Raw genomic sequence first — 14,448 nt, 5'->3', positions numbered from 1 at the left:
GCAGCGGAGGAGGAAACGGTGCGGGCGTAACGCATGTTATTCTAGGGCAGGTATGGGAACCTGCGTGCCTCCAGATGTTGTTGAAATCCGGCTGCAACCAGGTTATCCTGGCTGAGGCTGATGGGAGTTGTAATCCCACAAGATCTGGAGAGCACCTGGTTCACCTTCCTGGCCTGAAAGGGAAATCGAGAGGCGTGTTGTGATAGCCGCAGGGCTTGTGGGGAAAAGGCTTCTACTGAGACGCCTTTTCTCTCCAAATTGCAAATATCCATAGCTGTCAACTTTTCACTTTTCTTGCGAGGAATCCTGTTCGGAATAAGGGAATTTCCCTTAAAAAAGGGAAAAGTTGACAGCTATGCAAATATCTGGAGAGAAAGAACGCAGATACTGAAAGCAAAGCCGGGTAGCTATGCTTGGGAAATTGCTTCTCAATCAGTGCTGTTAAATGCTGTATGTAAAGGTAGTAGAAGCAGCAGCTTATGACCTTGAATTCTAAAACAAACAACTCTGCTGAATGCATAAAGGATTTGACTAATAAGAAATCTGCAGCTGAACCAGAAGAGACATTTTTGGAACAGGTGGAGAGGAAAGAAGGAGTGGAAAAGGAAAATACCAATCAGAAGCCTATATTGTCAGGAAATAAAGAAGAAGATCTTCGGATTACAAATCTGCGAAAGATGAGAAAGATGAAGGAGGAAGTCCCTGGAGTACCTGGAATTCTGGAATTTAAAAGAATAAAGAAATATGCTTGGGACTTCCTCTTTGAGTATGGGAGAGCAGCTGACCTTTTGCAGCAACTGCTTTTAAGTATTTTGGATGGAAGAAAACTTGGTGTGACTGCGACTGAACTCCTTCGAGACCTGAGGACCAACAAAAAGGGTTACCAACAAAATCGGCGGAGAGAGACTGACAGAGACTTGAAGGCCTCGGATGTGAGGAATCCGGGCTAGGAACTGTTTCTGTGGACATAAGGGATGGAAACCGGGGTAGGGAGGGAGGGAACAGAATTTTAAAATTTTATGATTTTTGTATTTGGCCATTATGACATATAATTAATTAAAATATAAAGGGAGAAATTCGTGGGAGGGAAATTAATCATGCGGGTAGTTTTTAGGCTTCCCTTCGAAGCAAATCCCAAATTTTCATGTACCTATTTCTGATAAACCACTGCCCTTACTGTCACGTAACCTAACCACATAGTCTGGAATTGTCGTTTTTAGGTTTCAGCACCAGAAACACAACCCTTCTGTCTCTAGCAGTTAAATCTGTTGGGACATTTACTAAATATTTACTAACTCATATTGTTTCAGAAGCAGGTTCAAGACAGGCGGTTGCAGAGTAAATGAACACACCACGATGCAGCAAGCAGAAAGCATCTTTAGCTTTCCTTAAGTGGGTGGTGGTGTGGTGATAACAGTGCTCCTTCTTGGGAGGGATATGAGTGGTACAAATGCAGTACACAAGTATTTCAATTTTATGGACGGTGCACTTCAAAAAGTTATGTTTATATGGAAAGTGGTATACAAATAAAGTGACTGTAAGTGTCTCAGTTATCATTTGTAAAATGATAAGAGTATCACAACACAAGACATCTTTTTCTGTAAACTGGCATACTTCTTTTTTCAGTTACAGATAGGTAGCCGTGTTGGTCTGCCATAGTCAAAACAAAATAAAAGAAAAAAAATTCCTTCCAGTAGCACCTTAAAGACCAACTAAGTTAGTTCTAGGTATGAGCTTTTGTGTGCATGCACACTTCTTCAGATACACTTCTTCTTTTTTCAGGTTCTTTTTGGTCTTGGTGGTTCTTTCTCCCAAAAATCAAAAGTCACGGTAAGCCTGAGAATATTTACCTTCCAACACATTTTTATCCCTCTGTGAGTTACAGCAATATATTAAACAGAAAACAAATACAGTGGTACCTCTGGTTACGAACTTAATTCGTTCCGGAGGTCTTTTTCTTAACCTGAAACTGTTCTTAACCTGAAGCACCACTTTAGCTAATGGGTCCTTCCCCTGCCGCCGTGTTGCCAGTGCACGATTTCTGTTCTCATCCTAGGGCAAAGTTCTTAAACCGAGGTACTACTTCTGGGTTAGCAGAGTCTGTAACCCGAAGTGTTTGTAACCCAAGGTACCACTTTACGAGTGCTACTTTTTCTGTATTTCTTCCCAAAGTGTGGGGTAAGCTGCCTTATAGAAGTTAAGAAAATGCTAAGAAAGCTGCAGTTCACTTTCTGCATTCTACGTGACTTGAGAAGAACAAGAGGCAAAATGCCTTGTTTCTTGTTTCTTGATTCGCAACAACAAACATCCTGCTTCTTCTATTAGCAGTGGGGTGAGGAAGTGGGAGGTGAGCAGATCTCAGGCCCAGGGATCAGAAGTAGGCCTCCACATCATTCTGTCCAGTGCTCAGGACTCTGCCAAGGCCACATTTCTCACTGGTTCTGCTCTGCACTGCCATCTTGTGTTTTTACCTGGCTGGAATGTGTCCTTGAACCTTTTGCTTGCCTGGATGGAGTATTTGTTTGGCCACACCCACTTTGGCTACACCCACCCTTTGGTAAGTGACCCCTTTCATTGTCCAAAAGGGAGTGTGGCCCTGGAGCTGAAAATGTCTGCATTTCTCTAGTGTTCTTTGGAAGTTTCCTGGTCCTCCATTTTAGTCTTATCTCAAAATCCAGGGCCACTACCACAGTTCTCAGCCAAAATTTGGGAGGGGTGGAAGAAGAGTCTCTTCAGCAACTTTTTGAACATGCTTTGGATGAAAATAACTACCCTCTTTTTTGCTCTGAGTGTTTGGAAACTCCTATATTGTATAGCTTTATTTGCCGTGGAGCCAAGATTAGCTGGGACCCCCTTGCCAGTGAAAACTGAGGTTTGCTGCAATGTATTTACTTGCAGGAGGCAATGCTTCTTGAGTACCTGTAATCTTAGCTTGATGCTGAGAAAAATATATGCAAGATGGCAGCCTAATTCAATTTTGTAGATTGCAACAGGTGCTGTGATAGAGACTGTTTCTGTTTTGTGTGGGGTTCTTGCTTTGTCGTTAAATTCATAGGCAATTGGGATTTCTATAAAACATTTGCTGGTTATATGATTGGGACTAAAGACTTCGAAGAACTATAACAGAGCACCTCTGTCTTTCTGACAGGCACAAATCCAGTTTCATTTTTCTGCGCTAATGCTGACTCACTTGTTGACAAGTTGGTGTACCTTGCCCTAGGAAAATGCTGGAAAATGTTCACAATATTCCATGAGATCAGCTGAAAAGTTTGTCTATACTCATGTGGCTTTTTAGATTTCCAAATATGAAAAAGCCCAGGCAGATTTTAGGTTTCCAAATAGGTGTAGTCCTGGTTAGGTTGTTCTAGTTAAAAACAAGTTTCTTGAGCACCTTAAAGACAAACTGTTGTGTAAGGTTTCATGGACTAGCACATAGGAAACTGCTTTTATGGAGCTTAGTCACTGATCCATCTAGCCCAGTATTGTCTACCCTGACTGGCAGCAGCTGTCTAGGATATTATGTACGTACATATGGATAGGTGTTGGTGGGTAAAGAAAAACACAGATCAAATGGTCATGAAATGCATAAAGTACAACCTATAGCAATTTAGTTAAAGGCCAAACTACACATTATGTAATTTGTACTTTTGAAAAAACATGCTTAAACTCATCACCATTCTTCTGGGGGGGGGGGAGCAATCACAGGGCCCCAATCCAGAACATGCTCCCAGTATGGATGGAGGCTCTGTGCCAGTTTCTTTGTGAAAATCCCTCCTACCCACTGATTTAGCTAAGCCCTGCTATGTGGCGATGTGTGGGAAAGCCTTCCTTGTGATGGCACCTTAGCTTTGGAATTTCCTTCCCTCTAATATATGGCTTGCACCTTTTAAATAAACCCAACTACTACTTTGGATGTCAGCTGAAAACCTGATTATTCACCCAAGCTTCTTGTTACAGCTTAGTGCCAAAATGTTTATTTTTGCATTGACTGGCTGTAAACTTATCTGCCTTCTTTTGCAGTGATTGTATCAGGTATGTGGATGAACTGTAACTTGCTCCGGAATTGCAACTGAAATGAACAGGTAAAGAAATGCTTTAAATAAATAACTCTCTGAGGATGCAATTTCCTGGAAGCAAATAGCAGCCGGGGGTGGGGATTTCCAGGAGGAAACTGGTGTAGGACCACCATTCAAATCAGGAGCTCTTTTTAGATTATGGTGCTCTAACTGCTTTTTCTTCAAAGAAAAAATATCCAGTTTAAGCATGAACAATATGCAGTTTAGCCCTAACGATCATTCACAGTAGTGACAATAAGGAATAGGTAAGGTATAGGACTCCTGGATGGTTAAGTCCAGTCAAAGGCAACCATGGGGTGCAGCACTCATCTTGCTTTCAGGCCGAGGGAGCTGGTGTTTGTCCAGTTTTCCGGGTCATGTGACCAGTATGACAAACGCTTCTGGTGCAACGGAACACCATGACATAAACCAGAGTGCACAGAAATGCTGTTTACCTTCCCGCCATAGCAGTACCTATTTATCTACTTGCACTGTGTGCTTTTGAACTGCTAGGTTGGTAGGAGCAGAGACAGAGCAACAGGAGTTCACCCCATGGTGCAGATTCAAACCGCCGACCTTCCAATCGGCAAGCCCAAGATTCTCAGTGGTTTAGACCACAGTACCACCCACATCCCTATAGTAAGGAATAAAATGATGTGTAATGAAAGGGGGAACTGTCCTTATTCAAGCCTAGAATGCAATCAAATCTTCGGTAAATTCTAATCCAGCAACCGCATGACAAAAGATCTTGCACCCACTTAATTTTATTTTATTATAGCACAAGCTTTCATGGACAGATGTGTCTGGCCTCCATGATTAGCCTTTACTGTATGCATAAGACTAACTCTAACCAGTACATTGTTTTTTAGCACACCTGCCCTGCTGCTGTAGTTTTTAATTAATCCTTAGGGATAAATTAGATGGAATGGCAGCAGACCTGGATGTTAAAGGCAGAAAGGGAGCATAGTACACAGGATACCCTCCTTCCCATGGGTACTCCTATTGCTGCAGCCTGACAGAGATAAGTTACAGATAGGTAGCCGTGTTGGTCTGCCATAGTCAAAACAAAATAAAAAAATTCCTTCCAGTAGCACCTTAAAGACCAACTAAGTTAGTTCTTGGTATGAGCTTTCGTGTGCATGCACACTTCTTCAGATAACTTCTTCAGGTATCTGAAGAAGTGTGCATGCACACGAAAGCTCATACCAAGAACTAACTTAGTTGGTCTTTAAGGTGCAACTGGAAGGAATTTTTTAATATTGTTTTGACAGAGATAAAATAACCTTGAAAACTGTGGGTGGGTGGGAAAGAAAATAGAGCAGGCAAGGGTTAATTTAGCCCTCAAATGTTTTAAGTCCTTCCCTCTTCTTACACATCCCAAATGCCCCAAGTTGTACCCTCTGGCAGCAAAAGTAATTGGGAGGAGTCATCTATCAAGTCTCATTTGCCATCTAAATCCAGGATTTTAAACCTTTAGAAACAGTTAAAGGAATTCATGTTAAGCAACATGGCTGCCTAGAGCGGCCAAGAGGAAGTGCCTTTTTTCCATCTAATTTCAAGAGCTGTTGCATTTACAAAGAGATTGATTAAATTTGTATAACTGGCACTATTTCTCAAGAGCTGCTGAAGAGCAAGGCAACTCTGGATTAGGATATGTTAGTCCATGGCTTATTAAGTTTTATTCATTTAGAAGAGATGTTTGGGGAATCTTTACAAAAGAGGTGAACATGACAGGAGCATTTTTGTTCCCGTATTACAGTTCTGTGTATAACTTCTCTCCATTTTATGGTATTTGCTTTTTCTTTTTTGAATATCCAGAATTACAAGCAAGCATAGTTGTTTTTTTATACGATAGTAAGAAATTGTGGCAGCCTTATATTTTTCTATTGCCAGACATTACTTAATGCAGTAGTAAAACAGAAATCTCTTCCAAACTAATCCTCTAAAATCCTAGGCCACCTTGAAGATGCCTATGGTAGAATATAAGAGCCAAGACTGGGAAAAATGGCTTTGAATGGACCGTGAGCAGACCCAAAACAGCCTATCAAAATTACAAAGACTAACCCACTTCATTCCATCATAATAAGATTATCTGATTAAATGAGCTCTTAATCCATTGAAATTTATTATGCCAGAATAAAATTTGCCAGCTTTAAGGTGCCACAGGATTTTGACATCAATGATTGCCAATGTGCCATATCCAGAGTTGTAATCATGTTCACTGCAGTAAAAACAGATTGCATTTTATCAAGCAAGGCTGAAATATAGTATAGTGAAGAGAAAGATTAGGTGGAAACTCTTACAACAGGAATTGGGATTATTATTGTGTATACTATCCTAGGGGCAGTACTGGCACATCCCCAAATAAGTGATGAATTTTGTAATGCAGTTCAGTACCCACAAGGACATCCATCCATCCCCATTGCCAAAGAGCATGTACTGCTGTAGCTTCATCAACACAAGCCCACGCCCTTGTGGCTCAATAGCCACTTGATCAGTTTATTAGCAGGTATTATTGCTACCCCTCCCCAGGTGGTGGTGGTGACAGATTCAAAACTCAGCAAAGTCTCTGGAACAATTATTGGAAAAGTAAAACCACACAAGCAGCAGCAAAAAATATTAATGCAACCTTTATTATACAGCACAGCACTTCTGTGCATTCTACTCTCTATTAAAACAGACTTTCATTATAGCACTAAATGAAGTCTTGACCCACAGTCACGTCTCTTAAAATACACGTAATGGGGGAAGGGGCTGCAGTGGAGAGTAAATTAGTATTACAGAATACAAGGGAAATATTTTTCTCAATCATGTCATTTTCCATGTTATTGCACTTTTCCTATACAGTTGGTAAGTTTGTTACCTTTGCCTTTAACACTAATATACATAAGTTTTTTAAAAAATAAAAGTAGTACAAAAATCTATAGGCATTACAATGGAACTGTACAACTCTTAACTCAGGTTTCTACCTCCCCCAATAGCCAAGTTGTAACAGCTGACCATCAGTTTAATAGAACCAAAACAAAGGGAAGCATTACAAGTTCAAGAAATACAGTGCTATTTAAGCCCCTGAGGGAGTTTTAAATGCTGCTGTGCTCTTATTCTCTCCCTGGAGGGGGAAAAATCATAGTATTAAAATTTAAAAAATAACAAAGTGAGGACAACTGGCGAGGAGACCAGTAGATACAGAGAAGGCATTATGTACATCTCTAAAAGTGAAAGCTCAACAGAGAACCACATTAGATTGGGATCCAGTACTGATGGTCCTTCCATTAATGACAGTCACCCTACAAGAGCCTACATTCAAGCAGTTTCTGAGCCTCCAAATACTATCCAGGAGGGAAGGGGCTGAGAGAAGGATGAACACAAAAGTGCTAAAAAAAGATAAATAGAATAGCTTGCACTTGAATTCAACAAGCTAGAAGGGCTTGCATTGTATAATCAAGTCACTAGAAGTACTACAGATGGAGGAAACACACACAAAAATGGTCAGTTGCCAAACAAAAGCTCCCATAATCCACTGCACTAGACAGCAATGTGATAAGACAGCAGCAGTGCACTAGCAAGCTGAGGGCAACACTCCAGCATCGCAACATGACATTGCATTCAAGCCTTGCTTTCACTCATGTGAATCCTATGTAGTGTTTGTATCCAGAGCCTAAATTGGCCACAATATCCAAAGCAGAAATAAGTGGCCTAGCAATTGGTCAGCTTTGAATAGCTCCATCTTTGAACCATGAGCTACTAGCACCACTATGGATTCCTCCAGCTCTGCTTTCTGTAAGTATACTTGTTTTTGTAAACTAGTTTGATTTATCATGTTTCCAACTCTAAAGAAACATCTCTTTTGGAGCACCTGCTTTAGCCATCCAGTCAGTGGCAACTTGTAAACGTTGCATAATACAGTTTAGTAAACAAAGTTTCCTTTTGGGTACAGAACAAAGTGGGTAAGAGGCAGGTGGGGAGAGAAGAGGTATTTTGCAGTGCATAAGATAGTTGTACGTGAGCACAACAATAACTTTATTTTTAAAACAACAACAACCAGGAGTTGCTTCTAACAGATCTTCAGTTTAATGCTTTTTGCCAAGTAACTGGAGTGGGATCGCAGTGATAGATGCTCTGCACTCACAGCTGGCCTGAATACACAGATAGCCACCATTACCCCTACCATAATACCTGGTCGTGGCATCTGTTTGCCTCTATTGAAACAGCTATGAAAAATTTTAGTGTGTTCAAAATACATGCTCTTGGGCCACAAGGGTGGTAGTAACGTAGAGAAAGCATACAGCATTGCCAAATATGAACAAGGGTGTATTTTTTAATCGAAGTCAAATGTGCTTTAACTAGAAGATCTTTAGACGACACAAAACCCATCTCTTCCCTCTTGTGAGGCATGTCAGGGGGCCTGTGAAATCTGATTCAGAGCTGCTCAGAATAAATAAAATTTATGCCTAACAAAGGAGCACATGCATGGTTGTACATTGGGAAAGGTGTACTGAGCCAGAGGTGTCCATGGGGAAGACAGTCCTAGTGGAATTTGATACAATACTTTAACTCAAGTTTTCAAAAAGGCACAGGATATTATAGAATAAGGAAGTGGCTGTTTGGGAAAAGCTATACAAGCCGTTTTCAAATAGTTTTATTCATTTTAATTTTACATAAACTATATACTTCCAAAAATACTGACCTAGACCCTCCTCACTCTAAACAAGGTCACTAGCCACTGTACAGAGTAAATACTGTCAAATGAGTGGAACAGTGGCCTAGCTAGCAGATAAGTGACATTTCTAATATCTATTTGAGAATATATGTGGTTTTTTGTGAGCATGGTTGGCAACCGTCGCTGCCCATTCAAGTTGCCAGATGCTACAATTTGTAGACAGAAGTGCGAATACAGTTTAGATCACCACATAGCAATGAATGCCCATTAAGTAAAAAGCAATCATTTTAAAAGCACAGTTTCAATTTTATTGCACACAGGAAGGGTTCATCTAGGCTGGGCCAGTAACATTGCAAGGTCACTTTTGTCTCTAGTAGTTTATGCAAACAGGCAAGAGGCTGTAATTCTGCTTTGTGCAACAGAAGCAATGGACTGTATGTTGCATGTTTGATTGGCTTTGTATAGCGCACACTCAGTTATCCTATGACGATGAAACCAGTGCATGCCTCATTGTGTGGAAGAAGGAGAATAAGGTTTCATCCTTCATTCTCCAAACACACGGGAGAAAAACTTTGACCTTACGCCAGTTGCATTCTCCAGCTTATCCCACACCTTTCCTCAAAACATTGTTGTACTAAGAAACTAAGTCTTGCACAAACAAATGCAAACAAATCTTTCTCTCAGGGGTGCGTCAAGTACATGAGAAAGAGCCCTTCATTTTGCAGGACTCTGGACTGTCCTCCCTATGTGCTCCCTGCAATGGATTCCTAAATTAACATAGTCTAACACAGCCAAACAACAAACCCTAAAGAAGGAAATGGTCAGAAATAGCAATCATGCACATCTATGGAATGATGTCAGGTCTCTCTTAGGTATTCTCCAAGGGAATGGCTTAAAAAAAGTAGCTGAAGAAATATTTTAAAATGCCTGTCAATAATTAGTTTAAAACAGTCACTGCCTTTATACTTGGGTTCAAAACAAGAAAGCTGCTGTAGTTAAAAACATGGCCTGCTAGTTGTCCACTGGATACAGGCAGTAGTTAGTTGCAAGCAATTTATGTTTCAATTTCTGTATGTGCAGAGTCTTTTTTGGTGGAGTACCCATCTTGCTGTAAGATTGTAAAAATAAAAATAAAAAGGCCATCTTTAATCAGATGTTGCAAAAATTGCTACTAAGCGTTTACCAAAAAGAGCTTGGTTCACAAGATAAAGCACAGGTAGCTTATACTTTTTTTTAAGGGCATTTCCATTACAGTGTGGCCTTCCCCTCAAGAGAATGGATCCTTTGATCCTTCCATGTAAACATACCAAGTACTATGAAGTTAATATTAGCTTACACCCCTCAGAATCCACGCTAAGAATAGCTGGAAAACCCATCCTATGAAAGAGATACTACTTTATGTCTTCCAATAATCCACATTCATGTGTGTGACCTTCAAGGGAGCCATTGCAGACACATAGCAGACTGCAGCTAGGGATGCAGATGTGCTGGCTGCCCCAGTTATGAAACACAGTGCTTTTTTCCTTTTACTGGAATCTGAAGGGGATAAGCAAAATCCTTTCCAGACAGCAAGGCCTGAATTTCCCATCTTTCTTGCTTTTTAAGGGAAGAGGGAAGCACTAGCAACTTGCATTAGTAGTGTATTGGGGATGAAATGTCCCTGGCTGCTATATGAGGTGGAATTTCGTTATCGTCTCACCCAAGCGCCCAATTTCTGGCCAGTCTCTCTTCAGAAAAGCTACCCTCTTGAGCTGCCCATGCCAAAGTGGGGGCCGGCATTCTCACATAACAGAACAGTTCCTCCATGGCTTGTTTTTCAAGTAGAGTCATCTAATCCTTTATTCAACGGTGCTGAGTTTGACCCGCAAAGCCTGTCCATTATGTTCTGCAACGTGGGCTGGACAATGCCCAGGAGTGGGCGCTGAGAAGGGTCTCCATCCCAACAGGCTTCCATCAGCTGCCAGCATTCCTCATCAAAAATGCGAAGGCGTTCAGGGCGTACTCCTGGACAAAAAGGAGAACATGGTTATTTGACTGAAAGGGGAAATAATTCATTTGATCTTTGCTACTTCAGCTTTAACTACACTGGTCAGAGGCATAAGCTGTTTACCTGGCCCATTTGGAAAGAAACCAGACTCAAGCTTCCAATTATGGACAAGGCTCTGAGTCAATACACACATTATGTATAAATACTGACTTACACAAAGTAGGGTGCACTGGAAAGGTATGGCCCCTTACTCATGGAAACTGCTGTTGTGACCACAAAAGTGTTTCTAGCATTACACTGTTCACATGAGTTGACCACTTATAAGCCGTTTTTCATATGCTGTAACGGTTCTGAAACCTAAAGATTAACACTTTGAAACATGTCAAGGCTGCAGCCCCAAGCACACTTACTTAGGGGCAAATCCTACTGAACTGAGAAGACATGTACAGAATTGCACTGCTTAGTTGTACTACAGGTGCTAGTCCTGTTTTTTCATGAGATACTACGCACTGTAATTTCCACAACTACCATTATCCATAAGGCAGGGAAGCTTGGGAAGCTTTCAAGTTAAGTATGAACTTCATCTTGGGAGGTCATGTTTGGGGAAGCTTGAAAATAGGCATGAAGTTAAAAGGGTACATTTTAATAACAAAAGGAACTATGCAGGAGGCTCCACTAATTTAGGTAGCAACTAATAGAGCCCATTGTTCAAAGAATGAAGCATGTTCACAGAGATTCCCAACACTCTTAAGGACTGCAAATTCTCAAACACTTTAAGGAGATTTAAGATATTGCTGGGTGGTTGTTTTTTTTTAAAAAAAGAGAACCACTTAAGCATTAGTCATGCATGCATGTTTTTGAAAGAATTAGATTGCTGTTGCATTATTCCAAGAAAGTACTGATTATATCTAGTTTGAAGATCTTTAGATGTCTCATTTCTATACGAACATAATACCAAGAGTTGAAATCCTTGTTCTCTGTCAACATCTGGAACAGCAGATGAAATTAAGTATTGTCATTCATATCTGGCCTATATTTCTGTCATAGCCCTCATAGCAACTTATAGACTCTTGGGACAGTTAGTTCTAAACAAAGGTACTCTTTATGTTACAGGACCTTCCTTAAATCACACACGCTATGCTTTGCAGTGCAATTCTAGGCATGTTTACTCAGAAGCAAGTCTTCCTGGGCAGTTTTAAACTGAAAAGATCCACTAGTGCAAGGACTTTGGGCTATGCAAAGGAACTTCGCCTCCATAACTCTGTTCTGGGTTCCTCTCCAACCCTCTAGAGCAGATTGAGGGAGGGGCAGTTCTGTTGTGCAAGAAAAAAATCTGTGCACCAGAGCAGATCTATGTAGCTGGATACCGCCCACTGAGTTCAGTGCAGCTTACTCCAGGTAAGTGTGCATAAGACTGCAGCCAGAATTTTTATGCGTTCTAAGCTATCAACAGTAGCCTGGAAACCACAGACTAAAGGAACTGCTCATTCTCCCATTTCTCTCAGCCCACCTTTATCTGCTTCAAGTTTTCAGCCGCTGTGAATATAAAGACAACAGCACCAGGAGATGCAAAGACATGCGCACTCCAGTACTACCTTATCTAGCTTCTGCTGAAAATGCAGAGGGTGTAAAGATTTAGTCGAATGGCTTATTCACTTAGGACAGTTGATCCAAAAGGATTTAGTCAAAGCAAATTTCTCTATGCAAAATTGCTTCAAATGTTGGAAGTCTGCTACAAAGCAGCTCACTCACATAAAAAACACTGCATTGGAGCTCTTTGTGCCTTCTTCAGCCTTGTTTAGGAACAGCAGTTGCACAGCACTGAAGGAGGTTTCTGAAGCTGCCATGAGTTTCAAGGGCTGGCTTGTGTGGCAGCACAGAGGACTATGGTCGGAAGAAACAGACCCCAAAGCTCCACCACGAGAGCAGATCTTGACATGCAGTCATTTAGATTAGGAACTTTAGATATAGTCTCCATCCCTTCACAACACTGCATTATGTGTTATGCCTACCTCTTCGCACATTGTTCCAAAGGTGGTCCTTGCTTGCACATCTCTCAAAAGCCTCTGGTAACTTGACTTGACCCGAACAGATGTACCAGAACAAGATGCCAAATGCATATACATCCACAGAATTATCATATTTCCCTGTGGCAGATGAGCAAGAGATACTGGTTCAAGACTAGAAAGCATAAGATTGTTGTCAGGAAAATAGTAGCACACTGGGTCACTGGGGACTCCAACACAACCTAGAGCTTAGTTAAGGCAACTTTATTTTCAGCAAGGATACTACTCTTAAATGCTCCTGTTTGGGACAAAAGCACACTCAAATGCTTTTCCCACACAAGTCCACTGGATCAAGTGAGGCGCCACCATGCCTTTGATGCTCTAGTGTTCATCCTGGAGCCTGATGACAGTGACAGTTCCTTCTCATCTGATCTTGTGGACTCATATGGGAAGAATATTAAGATGTTCTTCAGGGGTGTGGCACTCGCCATACAGCTACACAATACAGTGGGAGTTAGCTACACAGTTTGTGGAGAGGAGAAAGGGATATCCTATCGCTAGCACTTAATTAAATCATTTCCTATATGTGCCCCTAACAACCACCAAGGATCAATACCAAGGGCACCTTTAGTTATAACATTTGTGTCAGTTCAACCATATGAGCACAAAGAGGTATTCTCTGTAGCCATCCCCACCAAATTCGGGAAAATTCCCCCTTCAGGTAGACTTGCTGAAGTCCAAGTGTGAGCACTTTTTGTAAGCTTTGTAAGAGCTGTTTGGGCTTCATGGTTTGAGCTGGTCCTTTAATGTGATGCAATTTTACTCTGGTTTGCTAAGGGTTTATGTTGATTGTCCATATCCACCCTGGGTCTTCATAATGAGGCAGGTTATAGAATAGAGGGCCCAGCATAGCTAATCTTTTAACAAAAATAAATTTGTAACAGGACAGAAGTATCAAAGCATTCATTTGGGATAAGAGAGATTCAAAGATAAGAATTAATTTATCTAAGGATATTTTGATCTGCAATCCAACATCTACCTGTTTCTTCATTGGTAATAACCCACCCAGTTCAATGTGTCGTATCTCCTTGAAAGTATACTCCTCCCCTCCCTGAGGATACATGCATGTATCTGCCAAACCTCCTGGCAGAAGCATCCCTCTAACTGTACACATGTAGACTTGTTGTCTTAAGGGAATGGACCTCAAATTCTTCATGGCTAACAGTCCATAGGGAGATCTATGATAAGTTTACCTGTGAAGAGTTCAGGAGCCATATGGATAGGGGTCCCAACAATACTGCCGGACATCATCGCCTCAGGTTTGCAGAATCCCAGGTCTGTGATTTTAGCTCTACTGTTTTTATCAAGCTGTAAAGGATACAAACTACTCAAACCCAAGCCTCAAGACTTATCCAAAAGAGAGCAACATGTCATCACTGTAGTACAAGTGTCTTCTACAAACAATCCCAGCTAGCACATTATTAATGTATTTGCTGAACCAAGCTGAAGTTCATTATCTAGCCGAGCACAAAAATAATCACCAATTTCTTATTTTGTTTTTTCTTATAATTTTGGGTTACCTGATGCTGTCCTGGAGATTCCTAGCTAACGACCATAGATACACCTAATCCTTTATGAAACAGTAACAGTGTAAAAGTAGTCCTCTAAACTAACTGCCATCACCACATCTTGTGAAAATGAAAGTCTGAACAGATGAAGGGTATATTAGCCTACTGATCA

General features: G+C 41.0%; 1 protein-coding gene and 1 long non-coding RNA gene across 3 annotated transcripts in view; one reads left to right on the top strand and one right to left on the bottom strand.

The window, feature by feature from the left end:
* The first annotated feature begins 11 nt into the window (after positions 1–11).
* LOC307218156 overlaps positions 12–14,448 on the top strand; it is a 40,834-nt gene continuing 26,397 nt past the window's right edge. The window contains exons 1-2 of one of the 2 annotated variants that reach the window (XR_013839833.1): positions 12–50; positions 4,021–4,082. This is a non-coding gene — a long non-coding RNA (uncharacterized lncRNA). Of the gene's footprint in view, positions 51–1,780; positions 1,831–4,020; positions 4,083–14,448 lie in introns of those variants that run through there. The other variant, XR_013839832.1, reaches the window with a different exon arrangement.
* The window catches only part of DSTYK (dual serine/threonine and tyrosine protein kinase), a 38,325-nt gene continuing 30,546 nt past the window's right edge, over positions 6,670–14,448 (bottom strand). The window contains exons 11-13 of the mRNA XM_079979058.1: positions 13,962–14,076; positions 12,715–12,849; positions 6,670–10,719 (exon numbers count right to left, since the gene is read on the bottom strand). Of these exons, the coding sequence (XP_079835184.1) occupies positions 10,532–10,719; positions 12,715–12,849; positions 13,962–14,076 (438 nt within the window). The 3' untranslated portion in view covers positions 6,670–10,531. The remainder of the gene's footprint in view (positions 10,720–12,714; positions 12,850–13,961; positions 14,077–14,448) is intronic.

This window comes from Podarcis cretensis, assembly GCF_951804945.1.
Source record: "Podarcis cretensis genome assembly, chromosome: 6".
NCBI classification, from domain to species: Eukaryota; Metazoa; Chordata; class Lepidosauria; order Squamata; family Lacertidae; genus Podarcis; species Podarcis cretensis.
The sequence above is the reverse complement of the archived record's forward strand: the minus strand, read 5'-3'. Positions and strand labels throughout refer to the sequence as shown.